General features: G+C 38.4%; 2 protein-coding genes across 4 annotated transcripts in view; both read right to left on the reverse strand.

The window, feature by feature from the left end:
• The window catches only part of osbpl6 (oxysterol binding protein-like 6), a 222,849-nt gene extending 217,694 nt beyond the window's left edge, over nucleotides 1–5,155 (reverse strand). For all 3 annotated transcript variants that reach the window (XM_052148735.1, XM_052148734.1, XM_052148736.1), the window contains exon 1: nucleotides 4,926–5,155. The gene's annotated coding sequence lies outside the window, so the exon portion shown is untranslated. The remainder of the gene's footprint in view (nucleotides 1–4,925) is intronic.
• Nucleotides 5,156–8,611: 3,456 nt separating this feature from the next.
• rbm45 (RNA binding motif protein 45) overlaps nucleotides 8,612–22,835 on the reverse strand; it is an 86,782-nt gene continuing 72,558 nt past the window's right edge. The window contains exons 9-10 of the mRNA XM_052148741.1: nucleotides 20,654–20,863; nucleotides 8,612–8,922 (exon numbers count right to left, since the gene is read on the reverse strand). Coding sequence (XP_052004701.1) covers nucleotides 20,671–20,863 — 193 coding nt within the window. The 3' untranslated portion in view covers nucleotides 8,612–8,922; nucleotides 20,654–20,670. The remainder of the gene's footprint in view (nucleotides 8,923–20,653; nucleotides 20,864–22,835) is intronic.

Below are 22,835 nucleotides of genomic sequence, written 5' to 3' on the forward strand. Positions count from 1 at the left end.
GATTTCCATCTTGCCAGCTCGCCTGTATTTCCATTACAGAGGAAATGATCAGGCAAAGTAATAAGTCATATATATGAATGGCTGGATGGGTAAAGAGCAAAATGGCATATTTTTTAAATGTGTACCTGCGATTAGGAAAGAAAATATATAAAAGGCTATAATTCTTTAATATTGTTTGGTATTTGCATTTTTAGACAGACGGCATTGATGTGAAGAGAGAATGCATACTCAAATCTCTCTGTGTCTACCTGAATGAAGACCCTAGCAGTCTTATTAGAGAGTATATGGAGTGTATGTGCCTTTAACGTTTTCTGTATTTTCAAGGATGTTAAATAATGTGGTAAAGTTAATACACAGGAATTTAGGAGTACTCTATCCATTTATTTATACTCTGCAGGATACGGATGTAGCCAGCACTCAGTAGGCAATCCAGAAGACTGTCTTGGGAATCTATGTGATAAAAGTTGAAGGTGAAGACATCAAAGACAGCTCAGCAGATGTTGGAGTGGTATTGGAAGGTCTTCTTTCAGGACCTTAGCAATGTAACATATGCCAAAGTCATGTTGCTGGGACTGATATATACATTGAACTTGAGCTACCCACCTGAAACCAGGTATGCATTTGAAGTACTGCTGAAGTTATTTCTGGAGCTAGATGGCAACAAGCTATCTAATAAAGTGAAGACCAAGCTCTTCTCTGATGTGCTAGAGTAAGGACAGTTCCTGGAATAAGTTTTGATTGGTTACCTTTTAATGCCATGTTTTAGAAAATGCAAATAGTTTGACATTTCTGCCGTTTTGTTGCAATTTTGTGATGCGAGTTACACCGTTCTTCAACTTTATTTATGTTCAAAATTGTTGAAAAAAACTTAGTTGCAAGCTGACTATTTCCTGAATGGTGCTCAGTGCATCTGTAATTTTCGGTAAAAGTTACATCTAGTAGATTCTAGCAGTGATACCTGCCATTTGATCATGGTCAGACGCCAGTTTTTAGTCTAAATTATACTCTGCCATCTGTACTTTTTGACCTCATTTAGAATTTTATGTATTGGCTTTTATGAATAGTATATTTTTATATACTAATATATATTTATTTATATTATATTATATTATTTACCTTTATACAAATGTAAAAGTAATTTTCAGCATTAGTGATGAGTTTGCATCAGAAGTCTTGACTCTTAAGAAGTTTGATGGCTCAGGGGCTCAGCAAGTAAAGATGCTGACTAACAGCCCTGGCGTCACAAGTTCAAATCCAGGGTGTGCTGAGTGACTCCAGCCAGTTCTGAAATTGGAATAGCAACCAAATTGGTTGTTAGGGAGGGTAGAGTCAAATGGGGTAACCTCCTTGTGGTAGTTACAATGTGGTTTGCTCTTTTTACAGTTTGAGCATTTGTTACATATCTTTGTTGTCTTTTAATGACTTTAATGTTCAAAAAAACGAATTTGCTTGTGTGGAACCACTGTCAATAACTGAATTTTGTGTGTGTGTGGAGATGGAAGAAACTTGCAGAAGGACAACCATCACTGCAACACTCCACCGATCTTTTTCGCAGAGTGGCCAGTCGAAAGCCTCTCCTCAGTGCAAGACACATGAAAGCACGCTTGGAATTTACAAAAAAAAACAAACAAATCAAAAAAAAATAAATCACCCAAGAAACAAGATTCTCTGGTCTGATGAAACGAAGATTGAATGTTTTGGTCTCAATTCAAAGCATCATATCTGGAGGAAACCAGGCACCGCTCATCATCTGCACAATACCATCCAAATGGTGAAGCATGGTGGTGGCAGCATCAAAATACCTTAAGAGACATCCCTAATGAAAACCTGATCCAGAGTGCTCAGTACCCCAGACTGGGCCAAAGGTTCACCTTCCAACAGGACAACGACCCCAAGCACACAACCAAGACAACGCAAGTGTGGCTTAGGGGCAACTATGTGAAAGTGGCCCAGCCAGAGCCCGGATTTAAACAAGGGTTGGACGGTTTTTCAGATTAATTTGAATTTGCGTTTTGACTCAATATATATATATATATATATATATATATATATATATATATATATATATATATATATATATATATATATATTGCAAAATATATCAAGCGTTGTAGTTAAGATACGTTGTAAATCCACCAAAGGCTGAATAAGGGAGAGAAAAGAATTCATAGCACTTGTCTTAATGCTGCTCCCGATCTGATCAGCTGCACGAGTGTGACGCGCTCCAAATGAACGTGACAGCGTGACAACACACTGGTATATATAAAAGACACTGGTAATATTTCCTGTACGATTGTACACAGTGTGATTGTAGCTCAGCTTCATCCATCATGCAGGTACACACCGGCTTAAGACCATAACTGGCCTCGGTGTGTGCATGTTGATGAACGGTCCTTTTCTTTTTACCCATAAAAAATGCATTAGCTCCTGACAGTTATGGGCGCCTTATTTCAAATAAAATGGATAATCAAACATCTGACACTCCTTTTGCCATGATGATTCAGACAGATTGCTAATTATTGCTTTGTTCTGTGATGTGTTTCAAGTGTATTGCATCTATAGCCATCATTTGGCAAGTGGTCATTTTGAACAACTTTGCTAGTTGAATTGTAATGTGTTACGTTTCCTCCTCGTCTAGGGGTCGGGAAGAAAAATAACAAGTGATAAGGAACTTAAAGAGAAAAAAATACGTGTTTGGAGGTCTTCACTCCTGTCCCATGGCCAATAACCACAACACAAACAAAATGAGTCTAGCTGAAAGGGAGGCACAAATTATTACCCTTAAATTATTTCAGATTTCTGCGCTGCTAAGCTTGAACCGCTAGAGGGTGCGTCTCTATCTGCAGAGGTTTATGAATGGTTTGATATACAACGAGTACTTTCTAGATAGACTTAGTTTAGTTCAAATGAATACCTACACTGTCTAAGAATAATTTTGCGGTTTTCTTATTCTATTAATTCTGAACATCTGGATTTTTAGATTTTAATTCATTTTACATTTACACTGTGATGACAACTTCCCCCTGTGGTGCATTTGTACATTTTTCTTGCACACCTTTGTTTCCTATAATGAAAAGAACTCTAACCGGCCTAGCATTCTAATAAAGAACATACAATTTGAATCATGTTGGAGTACATTTAAAAGTTGAAAAAAATGTAATCATGAATAGTCCATAAGTTTGATAAAAATCAAGATTTAAATTTTTGGTCATATTGCCCAGCCGTAACTTGAACCCAGATGAACATCTCTGGAGAGACCTGAAAATGGCTGTCCACAGATGGTCCCCAACCAACCTGACAGAACTGAGAAGAATGGCAGAAAATCCCCAAATCCAGGTGCAAGCCTTGCTGCATCCTAACCAAAAAGACTTGAGGCTGATGAGTTAAGCATTGGACTACTTAAGGCAATGTGATATTTACGTTTTTTTAAGTTATGAAAATTCTGGTTTTTGCTTTGTCATTATGGGGTATGGAGTGTAGATTGATGTGAAATAATAATAATTTAAAGCATTTTAGCATAAGGCTGCAACAACAAAATGTGAAATTAATGAAGGGGTCTGAATACTTTCTGAATGCATTGTACATGTATCGGTGCATTTTAAAACCTTGATAAAATAATACATTTTCCAACTGCAATTTCATCTGAGTGCACTTTCGAACTGACTCTTCAATCAGTTCACTAACTGGACGTCTATTGATAGGGGATTGTGATTGGATAGTTTAATCCAATCAAGTACTTCACATAACACATGTGATTTTATTGTTTTACAAGCCCTATCCTTAACTACCTTTGATTAGAATACTCATGTGACTGAGAAAAGGCTTTTTTATAGGAGAGGGGAAATACGGGACTAAACTATTTTTTTCAAAATAGGACACTAGAAAAAAGTGCTTATACAGGACTGTCCCATGAGAAACAGGACACCTGGCCACCCTACTTGATATGGCAAGATATTCAGGGAGTCAGTATTTTGGTCTGTTGTTCCTCAGAGACCAAAATAAGTCTTTAAAGTAGGAATTTTGTGCAAGTCTGGACTGTTTTTATTGTACTTTTTGGAGCTTGACAGCCCCCACTGAACGTTTTTACTGGGAAAGAGCAGCATGAAAAAATTTTCAAAACATCTTTTGTGTTCTACAGGGGAAATCAAATAAAATGGGTTCCAAAATGGTGCGTAAATTATTTTTCCTTTACAGGATTTTCGTTAGGGTGAACTATTTTTAAAATGTAAATTACAGATGTGCTGAACCATGGGATAATGACTCTATAGTGTGGATCAGAGGGAGTTAAACTAGAGGACTCCCCAAACCATAACGACAGCTCGAAATTAATTTAGCATAAACGGTTCCTTTTTATCACCGTGTCTTATAACATATCAGACACACCGCAGTGCCACTGCCTGACCTTGGGCTTTAAGATCCCCCAAAAAGTCATCCGGTCGCGGACAAGAGGGTGACGTTTACCGCGGGCTTCCACTGGGCCAAACAGACACCATCGCGTAACCAGGTATTATCACCACTGCTTTTCTTTCTGTACTTAAGTTTCGATGACAAATAATGCGCACGGGTGTTTAACGAGACTGGCGTAAGATTATTTCTGTCCAGCTCCATTCGCTAAACAAGCGATTTGTGCTTCGGCCGGGTCAATGAGCACATGAAGGTGTCCAGTTTATTGCAAAGTGTCAGAATAAACACAGCATGTGAAGATCAATATACATGTAATATATATATATACACCCATAATCTCTGGAATAACTGACTTTTCGGAGCTATCTGCAGAGATGCGTGGCTGCCATTCATCCATTTTAATCAGCTTATCAGTATCTAGAGGACAATACGGGCTTTCTCAAACCTGATGGAAACTAAAGGTGGGTTTGTGAATATAAAGTAAAAATGCAGGGAACAGAAGCAAGTGAAGCGGTACGTACCAGCGGTTCAGAGTCCAGATCATTTCTTGTCTCCTCTTGGCGCAGAAACCCACCCGATGCTGTGCTCGCGATCAATGGTGTTTTATATCACGCGCGTCCAGCAGTCAGTCCCCGCACACAATAATACTTATATTAGAGAAGATTATCAAGGTTAGTATTATTAAGTGAAGAAAGTCGTGAAAAGTGCTGTGTATGGCTGGATTTGAACGCAGTGTACACGGATGGTCCGCGACGCTCCTCCCTGCGGTAAGGATGACTGGACGGCTGCGGTAAAGCCTGTACTGGATCCCATCCCAAAAAACGTTGGTAGCACGCAAAACAAGGTGCCGGAATCCTCGGACCCACATCATTCTAATAAAGCCAGACAAGACAATCCCATAAAAAGCATGTGACACGAAACGTAATTGATATACCTCACTTTATGTGGTTTATGAATTATACTTATTTACAGCAGCATATTGTTTCCTTAAAATATTTTGCATATGCGCATAATTAACTATGCACTCAAAAAAGCCTATTTTTAAGATTTACGCATTTTAATTTAATAACAAATTTCCACTTCCATTTGAATTGTGTAATCTTTAACCAAATTAAAAAAGCAATGTTACGAAATTGAAATGTGTAAATCTTGAAATGATATTTTTTGGAGTGTTGTAATGAAGTCTGCAAGGAAAGAAAGCAGTTTGAAATGGCATTTAGTAGGCTGATTTAAATGAAAGGGAATACATTTTTCATTGATCTTTTGACATATAAGAGTTAATTGTACAATAAAAACATACCGTACGCTTCAGAATTGAACACTTCCTCCTTACTACAAAAAAAGGATTTGTGAAAAACAAGCTTGTTCTCTACTTCCTCCACAGTGTGATGTCACACTTGATTTCAATTTAACTTAACTTGTATTGAACCAAGAACATTCCTTTATTTGTTTTTTATAAATTCATCATAAATACTGTTTGAAGTTCCATTTCATTTTAGCAACTGAAATAATGTTTTAATTAGTGCACTGTAAAAAATCTAAATAAATCTGTAATTTCAACGGTAAAAGAAAGGTAATAAAGAAGATTTAAATCTATTTTAAATACAGTAGTTAATTACAAAAAATTTTTGTAAAAACTATAATTTTCCTGTCTAATTAATGGTAAAAATTCACATTGTTTAACAAGAGAGTACATGTACTTTTTACAGTAAATTATTGTTAAAATTACAGTAAAAACAACAAGGTGTTTCCACAATTCCCTGCATGACCCATCATATTTCATTATATTTTATGGGAATAGTCATGTTTCTTCTTATTTTTAATATCAGTTATGTACATTGGGGTGTTCTGTGCTATATCTGATGTAGTTTAGTTAATGTTTATTGTATTATTTTAATTTCACATGTGTTCCCCTGATGGTATTAAGTGTTTGTGTGTTTATTTATCATTGCTCCTGGAAGAGCCACTATTGATGAACTTGTCATCATGTGCCCTTCTGTCATTTTTACCGTGATTAACAATAACGTATAAGGTAAAAAGCTGAATTTTACAGATTCAGAAGGTTAATATCAAGTTGTCATTTTGTTGTTGTTATCAACTTTATTGTAAATGTAATTATTATTATTATTATTATTATTATTAACAGTGCCATCATGGTCATGTACTTTACAACAGTTTTAAACTGTAAAATGTACGGTTGTTCTGTAAAGTTGTTTACATTTTTTAACAGAATTATTCTGACAACTACAGCTGCCAGTTTTTCTTTTTTTTTTGTTACAGTGTGTGGAATATTGTTCAGATCCATTATATGACATTATAACCTGAATCAAAATAATGAAACAAAATAGGCAGATTACTATGAAAGGTCTTAAAAGTAAATTCCTATTCCATAGATTTCAACTCCCTCTCATTACCACAGTGCAAAAATCACATTCAGCCAGATTAATTGCCACTTCTATCAGTTAATTACTGATGCTTCACTGAAACCTGAATCTGAATCCTGCCACCTGGGGGACAGAGAGGGTTTCCTCATCAGGACACTAGTACACTTTCACTCAAAAGTTCCATCTGTGATGCACTAAAAATAGCAGCTGGTTCAGGATAGAAAATATTCCCTTTGGCAGAGCTCTCAAATCTCATTTAGTACTTCTAGATATTCCACATAAACTTGGCAAATCGTGATCAACAAGACACTTAATAACAAACGCCACTAAAAAACTCTCGTACCACAGTAAAATCACTGTAGCACATTACCTCTCACGACTTATTGCTTTTATTTAGCACATGGGTGATTGACTACTTTCATGGTTCTTTTAAGATGAATTATTATTTTTTTTCATTACTGGACAGTAAAGGTCTGCTACCAGACCTGAGCCCAACTGGACCTGACAAACCATCAGGTTTCAGGTTTTAATGTTATTATAAATACTTTGATATACATATATGCACACACGCTGGCAGCCAAAAGTTTGGAATAATGTACAGATTTTGCTCTTAAGGAAAGAAATTGGTACTTTTATTCACCAAAGTGGCATTCAGCTGATCACAATGTATCGTCAGGACATTAATAACGTGAAAAATTACTATTACAATAAAAAATAAAAAAAAACTTCTTTAACTACTTTAACTGTCAGTTTGTCCAGATACGTCATCCCACACTTTCTGTAGCACTTGCCATAGATGTGACTTGTCGGTCACTTCTCACGCACCTTACAGTCTAGATGATCCCACAAAAGCTCAATGGGGTTTCCGTAACACTCGTTTCCAATGATCTGTTGTCCAGTGTCTGTTTCTTTGCCCTCTGTAACCTTTTCTTTTTGTTTTTCTGTTTCAAAAGTGACCTTTTCTTTGCAATTCTTCCCATAAGGCCTGAACCCGAGTCTTCTCTTTACTGTTGAACATGAAACTGGTGTTGAGCGGGTAGAATTCAATGAAGCTGTCAGCTGAGGACACGTTAGGCATCTATTTCTCAAACTAAAGTCTCTGATGTACATATTCTCTTGTTTAGTTGTACATCTGGTCTTCCACATCTCTTTCTGTCCTTTGTCTTTGAAGACTGTAGTGTAAATGTAGTGTACATCTTTGTATGAAATCTTCAGGTTTTTGGCAATTTCAAGCATTGTATCACCTTCATTCCTCTTATTTTTTTTAAGTGCAGGTTTCACAAAGTGTTATATTTCTGAAGAATTTATGTTCTTCAGTTAGCAAAGTTTCAGTGCTTGATAAACTGTAAGGCAATGTTTTTTTCCTTTTAGCTCTGGTGTTCTGAGGGGCTGCCATGCTTAGTTAAACATTTGTGAAAGCTTATCTGAGATACTGATTTTATATCATTGTGGGGACTCTCCATAGACTTACATGCATTTTATACAGATCTAACAATAATGTCTATGCCCTAACCAAAACCCTACCCCCAAACCTCAGAAACCTTTTTGCATTTTCAAAAAAGAAAAACATAATTTAGTATGTTTAATAAGGCATTTCCCTCGTGGGGACCGCTGGCTGGACCCCACAAGGTAGGTGATCTCAGGTTTTACTATTCTTGTGGGCACATTTGGTCCCCACAATGTGGTATAAACATGTACACACACAGAGCTTACCCCATTCTCTTCAACAGTATACATTATAAGCAACTTCTTAAATGTTAATTACACACTAAAACTGCACCAGCAATTGACAGGATCTATCAGTAAGAAACAAACACGAGACAATTCAATAAATTTTTCAACCATTTATTTGGTCATTCCGTTCACATCAGACACAAGAAATAGATACAGAGCATGAGCTCAAACTCTTTGTTTGTTTTGTCCGTCACTTTACAGTATGTTAAGTGTCTCAATTACTGACAGTTAACAAACAGTAAACAAGAAAGTTAGAAAGGGAGAACGTTAAAGAAAATCTATTGAGAACTGAAATAAACTGAAATGGAAGTATGGAAGTCAGTGTCCGTCGCTATGAGGTTGTGTCATCGTAAATATCCGTCCTGTCATGTCGGGGTCATGCGTCATGTCACTTAAAACTCTGTAAGCACAAAGAAAGCACAGTCACAATTATTCAAGTCCACACAGTTGAGGAACTGCACATAATGGTTTTGTGTATCACTGAGATCCAAAGAACTTTCTAATGGAATCTAGTTTCAGTTAAAAGTTCAGCCAAAAATCATCAGTCATCATATTGCTCCAATATGACTTTTGTTTATTTCTTTTCTATTGAACACTAAGGGAGATGTTACACAGAATGTTAGCCTCAGTCACCATTCACTTTCATTATATGGACAAAAGATACATTGGAGTGGTGGTGGCGTAGTGGCTAAATCACAGGGCTGTTAATCAGTAGGTCACAGGTTCTAACCCCACGGCCACCACCATTGTGCCCTTGAGCAAGGCACTTAACTCCAGTTTGTTCCGGGGGATTCTCCCTGTAATAATTGCACTGTAAGTAGCTTTGGATAAAAGCGTCTGCCAAATGCATAAATGGAAGTGAATGGGGCCAATTCTGGAGGGTTTAAAGGCAAACCTATGAAGTCGCTATGAACTATGACTGTTAAAATGTGTATATTATTATTTGAAATGTAAATTTGTTTTAATAATTATTTTCGTGGTCGTTTTAGGGTTTACATCTTTGTCATAATGGCAACAAATTGTATATAAGGATACAGAAAAGGTTAAAATCATGTTAACACTCATTGGACACTTTATTAGGTACACCTGTACATCCACATATTTGTGTGATTATCTAATCAGTCAATTGTGTGGCAGCAGTGTAATGTATAAAATCATGCAGATATGGGTCAGGAGCTTCAGTTAATGTTCACATCAACCATCAGAAGGGAAAAAAAATAGGTTGCTAATGAAGCCACACATGCGTGATTTTGCCCTCTAGTGACGATCATGTTTAATATTTAATTTGGGGTCCCTAAATTAGTAAAATTGAGATATATTATAGTACCTAAAATGCCAGTGATTTGCCTGTTTACATACTGAAGAGCTTTCTGTAGTCATACATGGATAAATTTCATAAATGATTAGTCCGTTTGACATTTAAACCTAGCGTATCAGTTTAAATTTAACCACCTTGGATATGCGCGTCTACCTCACTCTCTGTGCGGAATGAATTGAAAACAGTAGACACACACACCAGTGGACACGTCAGGTCAGCGTGCTCTAGAGCAAAACTTGCGTGATTCAGTCGGCCTTTACTCGATATCAAGATCATAAAACTTATGTGACCCATTTGAATTCTACAGAGAACATTCTAGAATATAGCTCTATATGGACAAAATCAATCTCTTCCAACCGCTAGACATCCCCTTCATTATACACAGCACTGACGTGGTAGAGGAAAAAAATAATACACATGAACTACAACCTTCTTTTTTTCCTGCATTAACTGGTATCTTGTGAATCTATTAGACAATTTTTATTACAACTGTGAAATGTGTAGTTAAAGGTTTCTAAATGTGTTTAGGCTATTAGTGTTTTTATATATATACATATATATATATATATACAAATATACAAATTCACATGGCAGTTGCTTCAATGCATTTAGGGGTGTGGTCCTGGTCAAGACAATCTCCTGAACTCCAAACTGAATGTCAGAATGGGAAAGAAAGGTGATTTAAGCAATTTTGAGCGTGGCATGGTTGTTGGTGCCAGACGGGCCGGTCTGAGTATTTCACAATCTGCTCAGTTACTGGGATTTTCACGCACCACCATTTCTAGGGTTTACAAAGAATGGTGTGAAAAGGGAAAAACATCCAGTATGCGGCAGTCCTGTGGGCGAAAATGCCTTGTTGATGCTAGAGGTCAGAGAAGAATGGGCCGACTGATTCAAGCTGATAGAAGAGCAACTTTGCCTGAAATAACCACTCGTTACAACCGAGGTATGCAGTAAAGCATTTGTGAGGCCACAACACGCACAACCTTGAGGCGGATGGGCTACAACAGCAGAAGACCCCACCGGGTACCACTCATCTCCACTAAAAATAGGAAAAAGAGGCTACAATTTGCAAGAGCTCACCAAAATTGGACAGTTGAAGACTGGAAAAATGTTGCCTGGTCTGATGAGTCTCGATTTCTGTTGAGACATTCAGATGGTAGAGTCAGAATTTGACGTAAACAGAATGAGAACATGGATCCATCATGCCTTGTTACCACTGTGCAGGCTGGTGGTGGTGGTGTAATGGTGTGGGGGATGTTTTCTTGGCACACTTTAGGCCCCTTAGTGCCAATTGGGCATCGTTTAAATGCCACGGCCTACCTGAGCATTGTTTCTGACCATGTCCATCCCTTTATGGCCACCATGTACCCATCCTGTGATGGCTACTTCCAGCAGGATAATGCACCATGTCACAAAGCTCGAATCATTTCAAATTGGTTTCTTGAACATGACAATGAGTTCACTGTACTAAAATGGCCCCCACAGTCACCAGATCTCAACCCAATAGAGCATCTTTGGGATGTGGTGGAACGGGAGCTTCGTGCCCTGGATGTGCATCCCACAAATCTCCATCAACTGCAAGATGCTATCCTATCAATATGGGCCAACATTTCTAAAGAATGCTTTCAGAACCTTGTTGAATCAATGCCACATAGAATTAAGGCAGTTCTGAAGGCGAAAGGGGGTCAAACACAGTATTAGTATGGTTTTCCTAATAATCCTTTAGGTGAGTGTATATATATATGTATATATGTATATATATATATACATATATACATATATATATATATATAAAAAGAAATACTATAGTATATTTATATTTTTTTTTTTATAAAAGACTACCTATATTATCTTAACCACAGTAATGAGAAACCATTCATGGTCTTACCTGTGGTAATGGCCTTATCATTACAAATGCCACTGTTAAACAAATATTAGAACAATGGTAGACTTTCAAAAAGCGGATTGTGGACAAATTATTGACAGCTTTTCCTCCTGTTTTAATAGTCCATGAAAGAGATATTCAAAGGTGACAAATCATTACAACTATGTCCTGCTAAACTAATATCATTCTTGTTCAAATGTAGAAACAAATGTATGTAGTTACGGTCTCGAGTTAGCTTTGTCACTTTTTTGATTTTGGCTAGTGAAAATGTTGAGTGGTTAGTGAACTTGGAAACTACAAGCCAGAGTGGCTGCTTCAAATCCTGCTTGTAACGATACACAAATTTCATGATACGATGACCCATAAATGTTTCACTCAAACTTATTCAGTGATTCAACATAAATGTCTTTTAAATAATTAATGACAACCGTGTCTGACATTAGACATTAGCTACTTAAACAATATCAGGTACAGGATTGCAACAACAACTGCCTGACTTACACCAGGAAAGCACAATCCCTCCCTCCAGTGTTCAGACTGTCCGCAATCGTCTGAGAGAGGCTGGACTGAGGGCTTGTAGGCCTGTTGTAAGGCTGGTTCTTACCCGACATCACCGGCAACAACGTCGCCTATGGGCACAAACCCACCTTCAATAGACCAGACAGGACTGGCAAAAAGTGCTCTTCACTGATGAGGAGGAGTTTTGTCTCACCAGGGGTGATGGTCAGACTCGCGTATTGTCGACGGGATGAGCGTTACACCGAGGCCTGTACTCTGGAGCGGGATTGATTTGGTGGTGGGTCCATCATGGTCTGGGGCGGTGTCTCACAGCATTATCAGACTGAGCTTGTTGTCATTGCAGGCAATCTCGATGCTGTGCATTACATGGAAGACATCCTCCTCCCTCATGTTGTACCCTTCCTGCAGGCTCATCCTGACATCACCCTCCAGCATGACAATGCCACCAGCCATACTGCTCGTTCTGTGAGTGATTTCCTGCAAGACAGGAAAGTCAGTGTTCTGCCATGGCCAGCTGAAGAGCCCGGATCTCAATCCCATTGTGCACATCTAGGACCTGTTGGATCGGAGGGTGAAGGGCTAGGACCATTCTCCCCAGAAATGTCTGGGAACTTGCAAGTGCCTTGGTGGAAGAGTGGGGTAACATCTCACAGCAAGAACTGGCAAATCTGGTGCTGTCCATGAGGAGGACATACACTGTAGTACTTATTGCAGCTGGTGGTTACACCAGATACTGTCTGTTACTTTTGATAATGACCTCCCCTTTGTTCAGGGACACATTATTCCATTTATTTTAGTCATATGTCTGTGAAACTTGATCAGTTTATGTCTTAGTTGTTTAAAAAAATTTTTTGTTCATACAAATATTTACATGTTAAGCTTGCTGAAAATAAAAGTATTTGAAATTGAGAGGACATTTCTTTTTTTGCTGAGTTTATTTGTATAGCACTTTTCACAATACACATTGTTTCAAAGCAGCTTTATAGAAAATGATGCCTTAATGTCTTAAAGCCCATTGTGAGTAAGCTAAAGTGACTGTAGCAAAGAAAAACTCCTAAGTTATTTAGTGTTGATAAAAAAAAAAAAAAAAAAAACTCTAGAGGAACCTGAACTCTGGCTTCAAGGACAGATTAAGAACTGAGAGGCCCATGAGCTGGTACACCCTGGAGGCCCCCCACGACGTGACTACATTCACCTTTATGTACTACAAGGTGGGGGGGACTCAAGATGGCGCAGATTTCTGTTTTGTTTACATTTTTTTTGTCTTGGATGTTGTCTGCCTTATTGTATACGACAGACAAATGCTTTTGGCCATTGGTTCTGCAATTACACACGGAAAACCGGACTTCAAATTCCTCAATGCCGACCCGCTATTTACAAAAACGCCAGCAGAGCACTTTGTCTGGGCTGCCCGACTGCGGAAAGGCAGAAGGAAAAGGGGAAAAAGAGCCGGCATTCTCATCAGAGTAAGACGTTGCGCAAATCGACCCCCGCTACCCAGTATACTACTGGCAAATGTTCAGTCTCTAGACAACAAGCTCTTCGAGCTGAGAGCGCAGATCTCTTTCCAATGAGAGATGGGGGATTGCTGCGTTATCTGCCTTACAGAAACCTGGATGTCTGCAGAGATTCCAGACTCGGCCATCGAACCTGCAGGGTTCTCCATGCACAGAGCGGACAGAGCGAAAAACCTCTCAGGTAAAAGCAGAGGTGGTGGTCTATGTTTTATGAACAAATCATGGTGTGATCAGAGGAACGTACATTTTATCAAGTCTTTCTGCTCTCCAGATCTGGAATATCTCATGCTTCTGTGTCGACCATTCTGGCTACCGAGGGAATTCACAGCAGTCATTATCAAAGCTGTGTACATCCCCCTACAAGCCGACACAGACCGGGCACTCAAGGAACTTTATGGGAGCATAAGTGAGCAGGAAACTGCGCACCCTGAGACCACGTTCATTGTAAGCGGGGACTTTAACAAAGCCAATTTAAAAACAAATCGCACCAAAATACCACTAACACATCAGCTTCAACACACGAGGGGACCGGGTTTTGGACCATTGCTATTCACCTATCCAGGATGGCTACAAATTCCTCCCCCGCCCACCATTTGGCAAATCAGACCACTCTTCCGTTCTGCTTCTGCCCGCTTACAGGCAGAAACTGAAACAGGAAGCACCCCACCCTCAGAACGATCCAGTGCTGTTCGGACCAATCAGACTCTATGCTACAAGACTGTTTTGATCACGCAGACTGGGAGATGTTCCGGTCCGCCTCTGATGAGGACATCGAGGTTTACGCTGATAGCGTAATGCGTTTCATCAGGAAGTGCGTAGAGAACGTTGTTCCAAGCAAAACAATACGGATCAACCCCAACCAGAATCCATGGGTTACCAGCGATGTTCGCACGGCACTTAATGTGCGGACCTCCGCTTTTAATTCCGGGAATGCGGAGGGGCATAAACAATCTAGTTATGCCCTCCGTAACTATCAGAGCAGCCAAACGCCAGTACAGGCACAAAATTGAAGGACAGTTCAACACCACCGACTCTAGAAGTATGTGGCAGGGAATTAACATCATCACGGACTACAAAGGGAATAAAAACTCCACCGCGAACACCGCTGCCTCTCTCCCGGATGAGCTTAATACACTTTATGCTCGTTTCGAGGACAATAACAAGGCCCTCACGGAGAGAACACTCACGGCTGACGCTACAGTGATTGGTTCACTCTCCGTCTCTGTTGTGGATGTAACCCGATCCTTCCGACGGGTGAACATCTGTAAACCTGCGGGTCCAGATGGCATTCCGGGCAGCGTCATCAGAGCGTGCACAAACCAACTGGCTGGTGTTTTTACGCACATTTTCAACCTGTCCCTCTCCCTGTCTGTAGTCCCCACATGCTTCAAAATGTCCACCATTGTGCCTGTACCGAAGCAAGGCAAAATCACTTGCTTAAATGACTGGTGTCCTGTTGCTCTGACCCCATCATCAGCAAATGCTTTGAGAGGCTAATCAGAGATCACATCTGCTCTGTGCTGCCCATCTCTCTGGACCCATTGCAGTTTGCCTACCGCAACAACCACTCCAATGATGATGCCATTGCATCTACAATATACACTGCTCTCTCCCATCTGGAAAAAAGGAACACATATGTGAGAATGCTGTTTGTAGATTACAGCTTAGCATTCAACACCATAGTGCCCTCCAAGCTTAATGTGAAACTCTGGGCTCTGGGCTTAAATGGCTCGCTGTGCAGCTGGATCCTGGACTTCCTGTAAGGCAGACATCAGGTGGTTAGAATGGGCAGCAACATCTCCCCATCACTGACCTCCCAGCACCTCTTTTTCCTGAGACGGCTGAGGAAGTTTGGAATGAACCACTACATCCTCACACGGTTCTACACCAATACTGTAGAGAGCATCCTGACTGGCTGCATCACCGCCTGGTACGGCAATAGCACAGCCCACAACCGAAAGGGTGGTGCGAACTGCCAGATACATCATCGGAGGTGAGCTTCCCTCCATCCAGGACATATATACCAGGAGTGTGTGAAAAAATCTCGGAGGATCATCAGAGACTCTATCAACCCGAGTCATGGGCTGCTCTCACTGCTTCCATCAGGCAGGCGGTAACGCAGCATCAGGACCCGCATCAGCCGACTACATGACAGTTTCTTCCCCCAAGCAATCAGACTTTTAAACACTTGATCTCTCACGATCAAGAATCAGCACTGCACTTTATTAATCTTATTATCTCACACTGGACTGTCATAATTATATTCTCCACAATACAACTACTGTATATATATTTTTTATATACTCTTTAATTGTATTGTATGTCTTTATTGTGTATATTGTCTACTGTACATTGTATATTAATATTGTGTTGTGTATGTATGTGTACATTTGATATGTAAATTGTGTTGTGTAAATATGTTGTTTACTGTAATTGGTATATGTCTCATCACTGTCATGACTGCTATGTTGCTCGGAACTGCACACAAGACTTTCACCTACTGTTGCACTTGTGTACATGGTAGTGTGACAATAAAGTGATTTGATTTGATTTAATACAGGACACTTGGCAGATTTGGTTGGATTTTTCAAATAGATGGAAGAAAAGTTTGTAGCAATGTCTGACACAGCCAATTATATTGTACTGTATGAACAGATCCAAAATCATGCATAATTAATACTGATGTGCACAGTATTCAAATATCAAAATCATGATTTGGTAATTCTGCACATGTAGAGAGGTCTTCAACCAGATCGGAGTACAACAGTACCCGACAAACCTACAGTTTTTAGGCAAGGTTCGAGTAATTTCTTTCGGCTGTTACGGGCTGTTCACACATGTGTCTGTGCTGTTTTTAAAATGTTTTTTCTATGTGATCGTTGCGCCGCACCACAACTCAGGACCATCACATTTTTTAGACACTGCATTAAGTTTAAAAGTATTTCAATATTTATAAACACATCTCGAGACAACCGTGTTCTGTTTCATCATTTGTTGCACTGCATCAATCTTTTTCAGCACTGGTGTCACAAATCAACTTTCTGATGAAGTTCAGGTTGCAAAGAGGACTTCATGTGACTGATACACATTATTCCAGATAGTTTTTCACCAGGCAAAAGGTGTGTCAATGTTTTTTCCCCCTTTTGCTCTGTTGTGCAGACAATACTTAGTTAAATGAAAGTTAAATGCTGAATCATTTCAAAATAAAAGCATCCCGAATAAGTCCTCTAAACCTTTGCGTTCACTGCCTCATGGGAAGTGAATCTGCCTGGGCAGAATTACGCATTTTCCATTGATTAAGAATTGGCCTTCTCTGTTGCAGGTATTGAGAGATAATTTTTTTTGACTTTAATGTTATTTAATCATTTGAAGATCTATGTATTGTGCTATTTTGCATCCATGGCAATAAATGTACATTATTCATGAGTCCGACTCCCGACAAATAACACAATAACCATTCGTGAACCCAAGGTTAACCAAATATAAACAAAATGTTTCTGTGCACATATTTAGGGTAAGACATGTTTTGCTTTATCATTAAACATTAGGCATAAGCATTCACGACTTAAACATTTTAAAGTCCTTCATACTGCTGCATGAATTCTGTCGCTTATATGATTTTAAACCATCAGCTTTGTACACAGCCGGAAAACTGCACCCTATCTTAGAAGCGTTTTGTAAATCAGACACTGTTCCCTGTAGTAGTGGATCAAATAAATGGGCTGCACCTGTGAGACGCAGATTCCCTATTTTTTTTTCCCAACTCTTCCCCCAGTTTCACACTGCATTTAAACTTTACCGCCGTTATTACAGGCTTATACAGTGCGTGCAAGTGATGTGTTCATACCCGTTTACATTTCGACGTCAAAAGCAGAGAATTATAAGTATCATGTAATCGCGGGTTTCTTACATTGTCCATTTTTTTAATAAGCTGTTTTTTTTATAGATTTGAGCATTTTGTGCATGTCACACTCAGTGTTGCTCAGGAAAGGCTGGCTATTACACCTACTTCTGCTGTTTCTGCCTCACAAACACACCCATTTGCGCTGTGCTGCTGGTGTAAATAATATATACATATATTATTGTATATATATATATATATATATATATATATATATATTTTATGTACTGTAACACCAGAACATGACACTGTTGACTTTTGTTTGGCAAATTCTACAAGCTGTACTGCTACAGTACAATGTACAGTACTTGCCGTTTGCTACCGATCTTACATTTACATTTATGCATTTGGCAGACGCTTTTATCCAAAGCGACTGACAGAGCCCTTATTGCAGGGACAATCCCCCTGGAGCAACCTGGAGTTAAGTGGTGGCTGTGGGGCTCGAACCAGCATCCTTCTGATTACCAGATTACCAGTTATGGTGCTTAGACCACTCCACATATATATATACATACACATACATACACATACATACATACATACACGCAGACAGATCAGCCACAAGATTAATAGCATTTATTATATAATTCAATGGCACCTGTCAAGGGGTGGGATATATTAGGGAACAAGTGAACAGTTTTTTCTTGAATTTCAAGTGTTGGAAAGAGGAAAAATGGGCAGAAGTAAAGATCTGAGTGACACTTAAGTTGAAGTCATTAAAACCATTTTTTTTTTTAACCACTCCACAGATTTCATATTAGCAAACTACAGTTTTGGCAAGTTGTTTAGGACATCTATTTTGTGCATGACATGAGTACTTTTTCCAACAATTGTTTACAGACATACACAAGTGAACTGTGCCTTTAAGCTACTTGGAAAATTCCAGAAAATTATGTCAAGCCTTTAGGCATTTAGCTTCTGATAGGCTAATTGGCAAATTGGTGTCAACTGGAGGTGTTCAAACTCAGTGCCTATTTGCTTGACATCATGGGAAAATCTAAATAAATTAGACAAGACCTCAGAAAAAACATTGTGGACCTCCATAAGTCTGGTTCATCCTTGGGAACAATTGCCAAATGCCTGAAGGTACCACGTTCATCTGTACAAGAAGCAGTTGCTACAGAGATACCATTAGCGATTAGCCACCATAACTTGTCATGACACTCTTTGAGGAATATTTCAGGATCTACACATCACATTACATTGAGTGTTGGCTTGTTTGAAGCTGTGATTAGGGCTGGGCGATATGGCAAAAAAATTTAAATCTTGATTTTTATCAAACTTATGGACTATTCATGATTACATTTTTTTCAACTTTTAAATGTACTCCAACATGATTCAATTTGTATGTTCTTTATTAGAATGCTAGGCCGGTTAGAGTTCTTTTCATTATAGGAAACAAAGGTGTGCAAGAAAAATGTACAAATGCACCACAGGGGGAAGTTGTCATCACAGTGTAAATGTAAAATGAATTAAAATCTAAAAATCCAGATGTTCAGAATTAATAGAATAAGAAAACCGCAAAATTATTCTTAGACAGTGTAGGTATTCATTTGAACTAAACTAAGTCTATCTAGAAAGTACACGTTGTATATCAAACCATTCATAAACCTCTGCAGATAGAGACGCACCCTCTAGCGGTTCAAGCTTAGCAGCGCAGAAATCTGAAATAATTTAAGGGTAATAATTTGTGCCTCCCTTTCAGCTAGACTCATTTTGTTTGTGTTGTGGTTATTGGCCATGGGACAGGAGTGAAGACCTCCAAACACGTATTTTTTTCTCTTTAAGTTCCTTATCACTTGTTATTTTTCTTCCCGACCCCTAGACGAGGAGGAAACGTAACACATTACAATTCAACTAGCAAAGTTGTTCAAAATGACCACTTGCCAAATGATGGCTATAGATGCAATACACTTGAAACACATCACAGAACAAAGCAATAATTAGCAATCTGTCTGAATCATCATGGCAAAAGGAGTGTCAGATGTTTGATTCTCCCATATATAACCTATCCATTTTATTTGAAATAAGGCGCCCATAACTGTCAGGAGCTAATGCATTTTTTATGGGTAAAAAGAAAAGGACCGTTCATCAACATGCACACACCGAGGCCAGTTATGGTCTTAAGCCGGTGTGTACCTGCATGATGGATGAAGCTGAGCTACAATCACACTGTGTACAATCGTACAGGAAATATTACCAGTGTCTTTTATATATACCAGTGTGTTGTCACGCTGTCACGTTCATTTGGAGCGCGTCACACACGTGCAGCTGATCAGATCGGGAGCAGCATTAAGACAAGTGCTATGAATTCTTTTTCTCTCCCTTATTCAGCCTTTGGTGGATTTACAACGTATCTTAACTACAACGTTTGCAATATTTTCTGCAACATCTCAATTTCTGAATAAAAAAAAAATGTAAAAGTCAAAACGCAAATTTGAGTTAATCTGATTTTTTTTTTTAATCGCCCAGCCCTAGTTGTGATATGCCATTTTCTTTATCATGTTTATTTTTATTTCATGAACCAAATTCTGTTTATTACACAAGTGCATTTGGTTTCTGAATTAAATAAATCCACTCATTGTATTCTTCTAACCAGGACCTTCCAAAGATAACACTTGTCTATGTGATACATTTATTGGTTCTTAATATGATTGTTGTGATTGCAAATTATGAAAATGGAACCATTCTAATTTATCAGCAAATTTAAATGCAGTATTTTAGAATTGGTCAGATCAGCTATATCCATTGTAAAGATAAGAGTCTAATTTTTAAAACGACACCTATTTTGTGCAGATCAAGCAAGTGGTTATTGAATAATACCATCATATTTTTTTTTTCCCGTGATTTTTATCACATTGTTTCTGGATTTTCTTGATTTATTCTGCACTCACAGCACGTCAACATATTCACAGCAGAAATATAAAAAACCTATTGATTCATACATTTGAATCATTTCACAGGGTCTTACCTACTATGCTGTCTTACCTGCATCTGTCATAAGGTCAGTAAGTTCTCTGACGTTTGTGCGACTCCTCTTTTGGTGGGTCTGCCAACATGACCTTCATCTTTACTCCATTCACCACTTTACCGTGCAGCATCACTATGGCATCATGAGCATGTTTCTGGTCTGCGTACTTTATGTAGCCCACATTCCGGCCCGGAACCAAGTAAACCTCCACTAGAGAACCAAAACGACTGCATGGAGACAACAAAGCTAATAATTAAACAATTCCACATAGAATCTAGAATTTTCTTTTACATAATCTGGTTTGATTAGGCAGGAAAATCAAAACAATTATGCAGAATTGATTTAAACATGGGGTTGAATAGGGCTGAAAGAACAGACAAAAGCACAATAAATGTAGGGTAATTCTGTGTCAATACAACCAGAGGCCCCCAATTACATTTTTCTTTTAATATTTTTTTTTTACTGGTAAATGACAATCATAAATGATGATAAAAGCAGAAATATGAAATGCCATATTCACCATATATTTATGATATCAATATTTACTAATAATAATTGATTATTTGACAATTTTCAGCTATGATTTGGAGCAAAACTACAGGTGAAAAAATAACCATAGGAAGTTGGCAGCATCATTATGTATTTAATTTGACACAAAGATAGGGAGGTCTATTACTAAAATCAGATGACTTCAGCACGCTTGTTAATTAGACAATTCATTTTTTCCAAAGTTGTAATATTCTTTTAGATTCTGGATCAATAAAAAACTATCCCTTTATATCTTTATTTTTAAAGCCCTATGTAGATAAATCCTAAAGATATGTGACTATTATTGTGGTTCTATTTAAAAAATATTAAAGGAATATTCCAGGTTCAACACAAGTTAAGCTCAACTGACAGATGCAAGTCCAGAAGAGCATGCGAGTCGACACGTGAATGGAATTATGGGGTTGCTTCAGTTTTTCATTCCACATTTTCTTTTCTTACACTATCTGTTAGGTTTAAGATTTAGGGTTAAAAGGTAGGTTTTGTTGATTTTATACTTGATATAGCATTAAAGGTGTATTCCGTGTGTATTTGTGGCATAATGTTGATTACCACAAAAATTTTGACTCGTCCCTCCTACACATTGCTGTCAGGCGATGAAGCAACCTTATTACATTCATTTAACTAAATACTCTTCTGTGTGAGACATGCATGTGTGCAGGGTCTGTGAAGCCAAATTGCGCTTTGCTATCCATACACGCATCAACCAGGCTCCCCGCGAAACCCGAGCTCCAGAGAGAGGTTAAGATCATTTGATTTTGATATTCCAGACACATTCGGAGATAAATGGCGATAACTCTTAAATGGCTAAAAAAATACTTTCCAAAATAGTATTACTGTAAAACATGGAAAGCAAATAATATTTTTCAAGCTTGTTTTCATTATTTTCACTCAATATTATGACTATTTGCCTGCAAATGTCGTCGCAATTTGAGTTACCCCGGGAAGAGTTCCTCTTGTCACAGCCGTAAGAGTAAATGTATGTGGTAAGAAATGTGGAGAATGTAAAATGTCCCCCTTTTTTTTGTAATAGTTTGGTGTGAACTGCATGTTCAATATAAACCTTCTTTTTCTAATATAGTTTTTGTTAAAGGACATAGAAACAAGAAACCAACATTTCGGACAAAAAGCTGAGAAAAAGGCATTTCTATCTACATTTTGAGCTACATTCTCAAAACTCCACTTACGTTTAAGACGATCGCAGTCTGTTTCTTTGATCAAAGAGTTGCGTACTCTTTCAAAACATGCGTGCGGGTCTTTCTTACCGTATTCCACCTAAAACACGGATACCAGGAAAATTCCGTGTTTGGCGGAAGCTTTTTCATAAAACCCGGAAAATTCCGTGTTTGGAAGGGAAAGAGTTAATATAATTATCATTTAATTATTTTTAAACCATTAAAATCAAATTTTGTCTAAATTACACAATGATGATTAATCGACTTTATGGACGTTGCAGTTTTTGTCGTCTGTTAATGCTGATGTTCTGTGAAGCTGCTTTGAAACGATGTGTGTTGTGAAAGGCGCTATACAAATAAAATTGAATTGAATTGAATTGAACATTCAACAGAGGACGGTGTACAGCTTTCACAACCATTCGTTTTACCCCTAGTGGTTGAACAGGGAACTGCATGTACAAATTTACAATTTTCATTC

The sequence above is a fragment of the Xyrauchen texanus genome, chromosome 18 (genome assembly GCF_025860055.1).
Source record: "Xyrauchen texanus isolate HMW12.3.18 chromosome 18, RBS_HiC_50CHRs, whole genome shotgun sequence".
In the NCBI taxonomy this organism is placed as follows: domain Eukaryota; kingdom Metazoa; phylum Chordata; class Actinopteri; order Cypriniformes; family Catostomidae; genus Xyrauchen; species Xyrauchen texanus.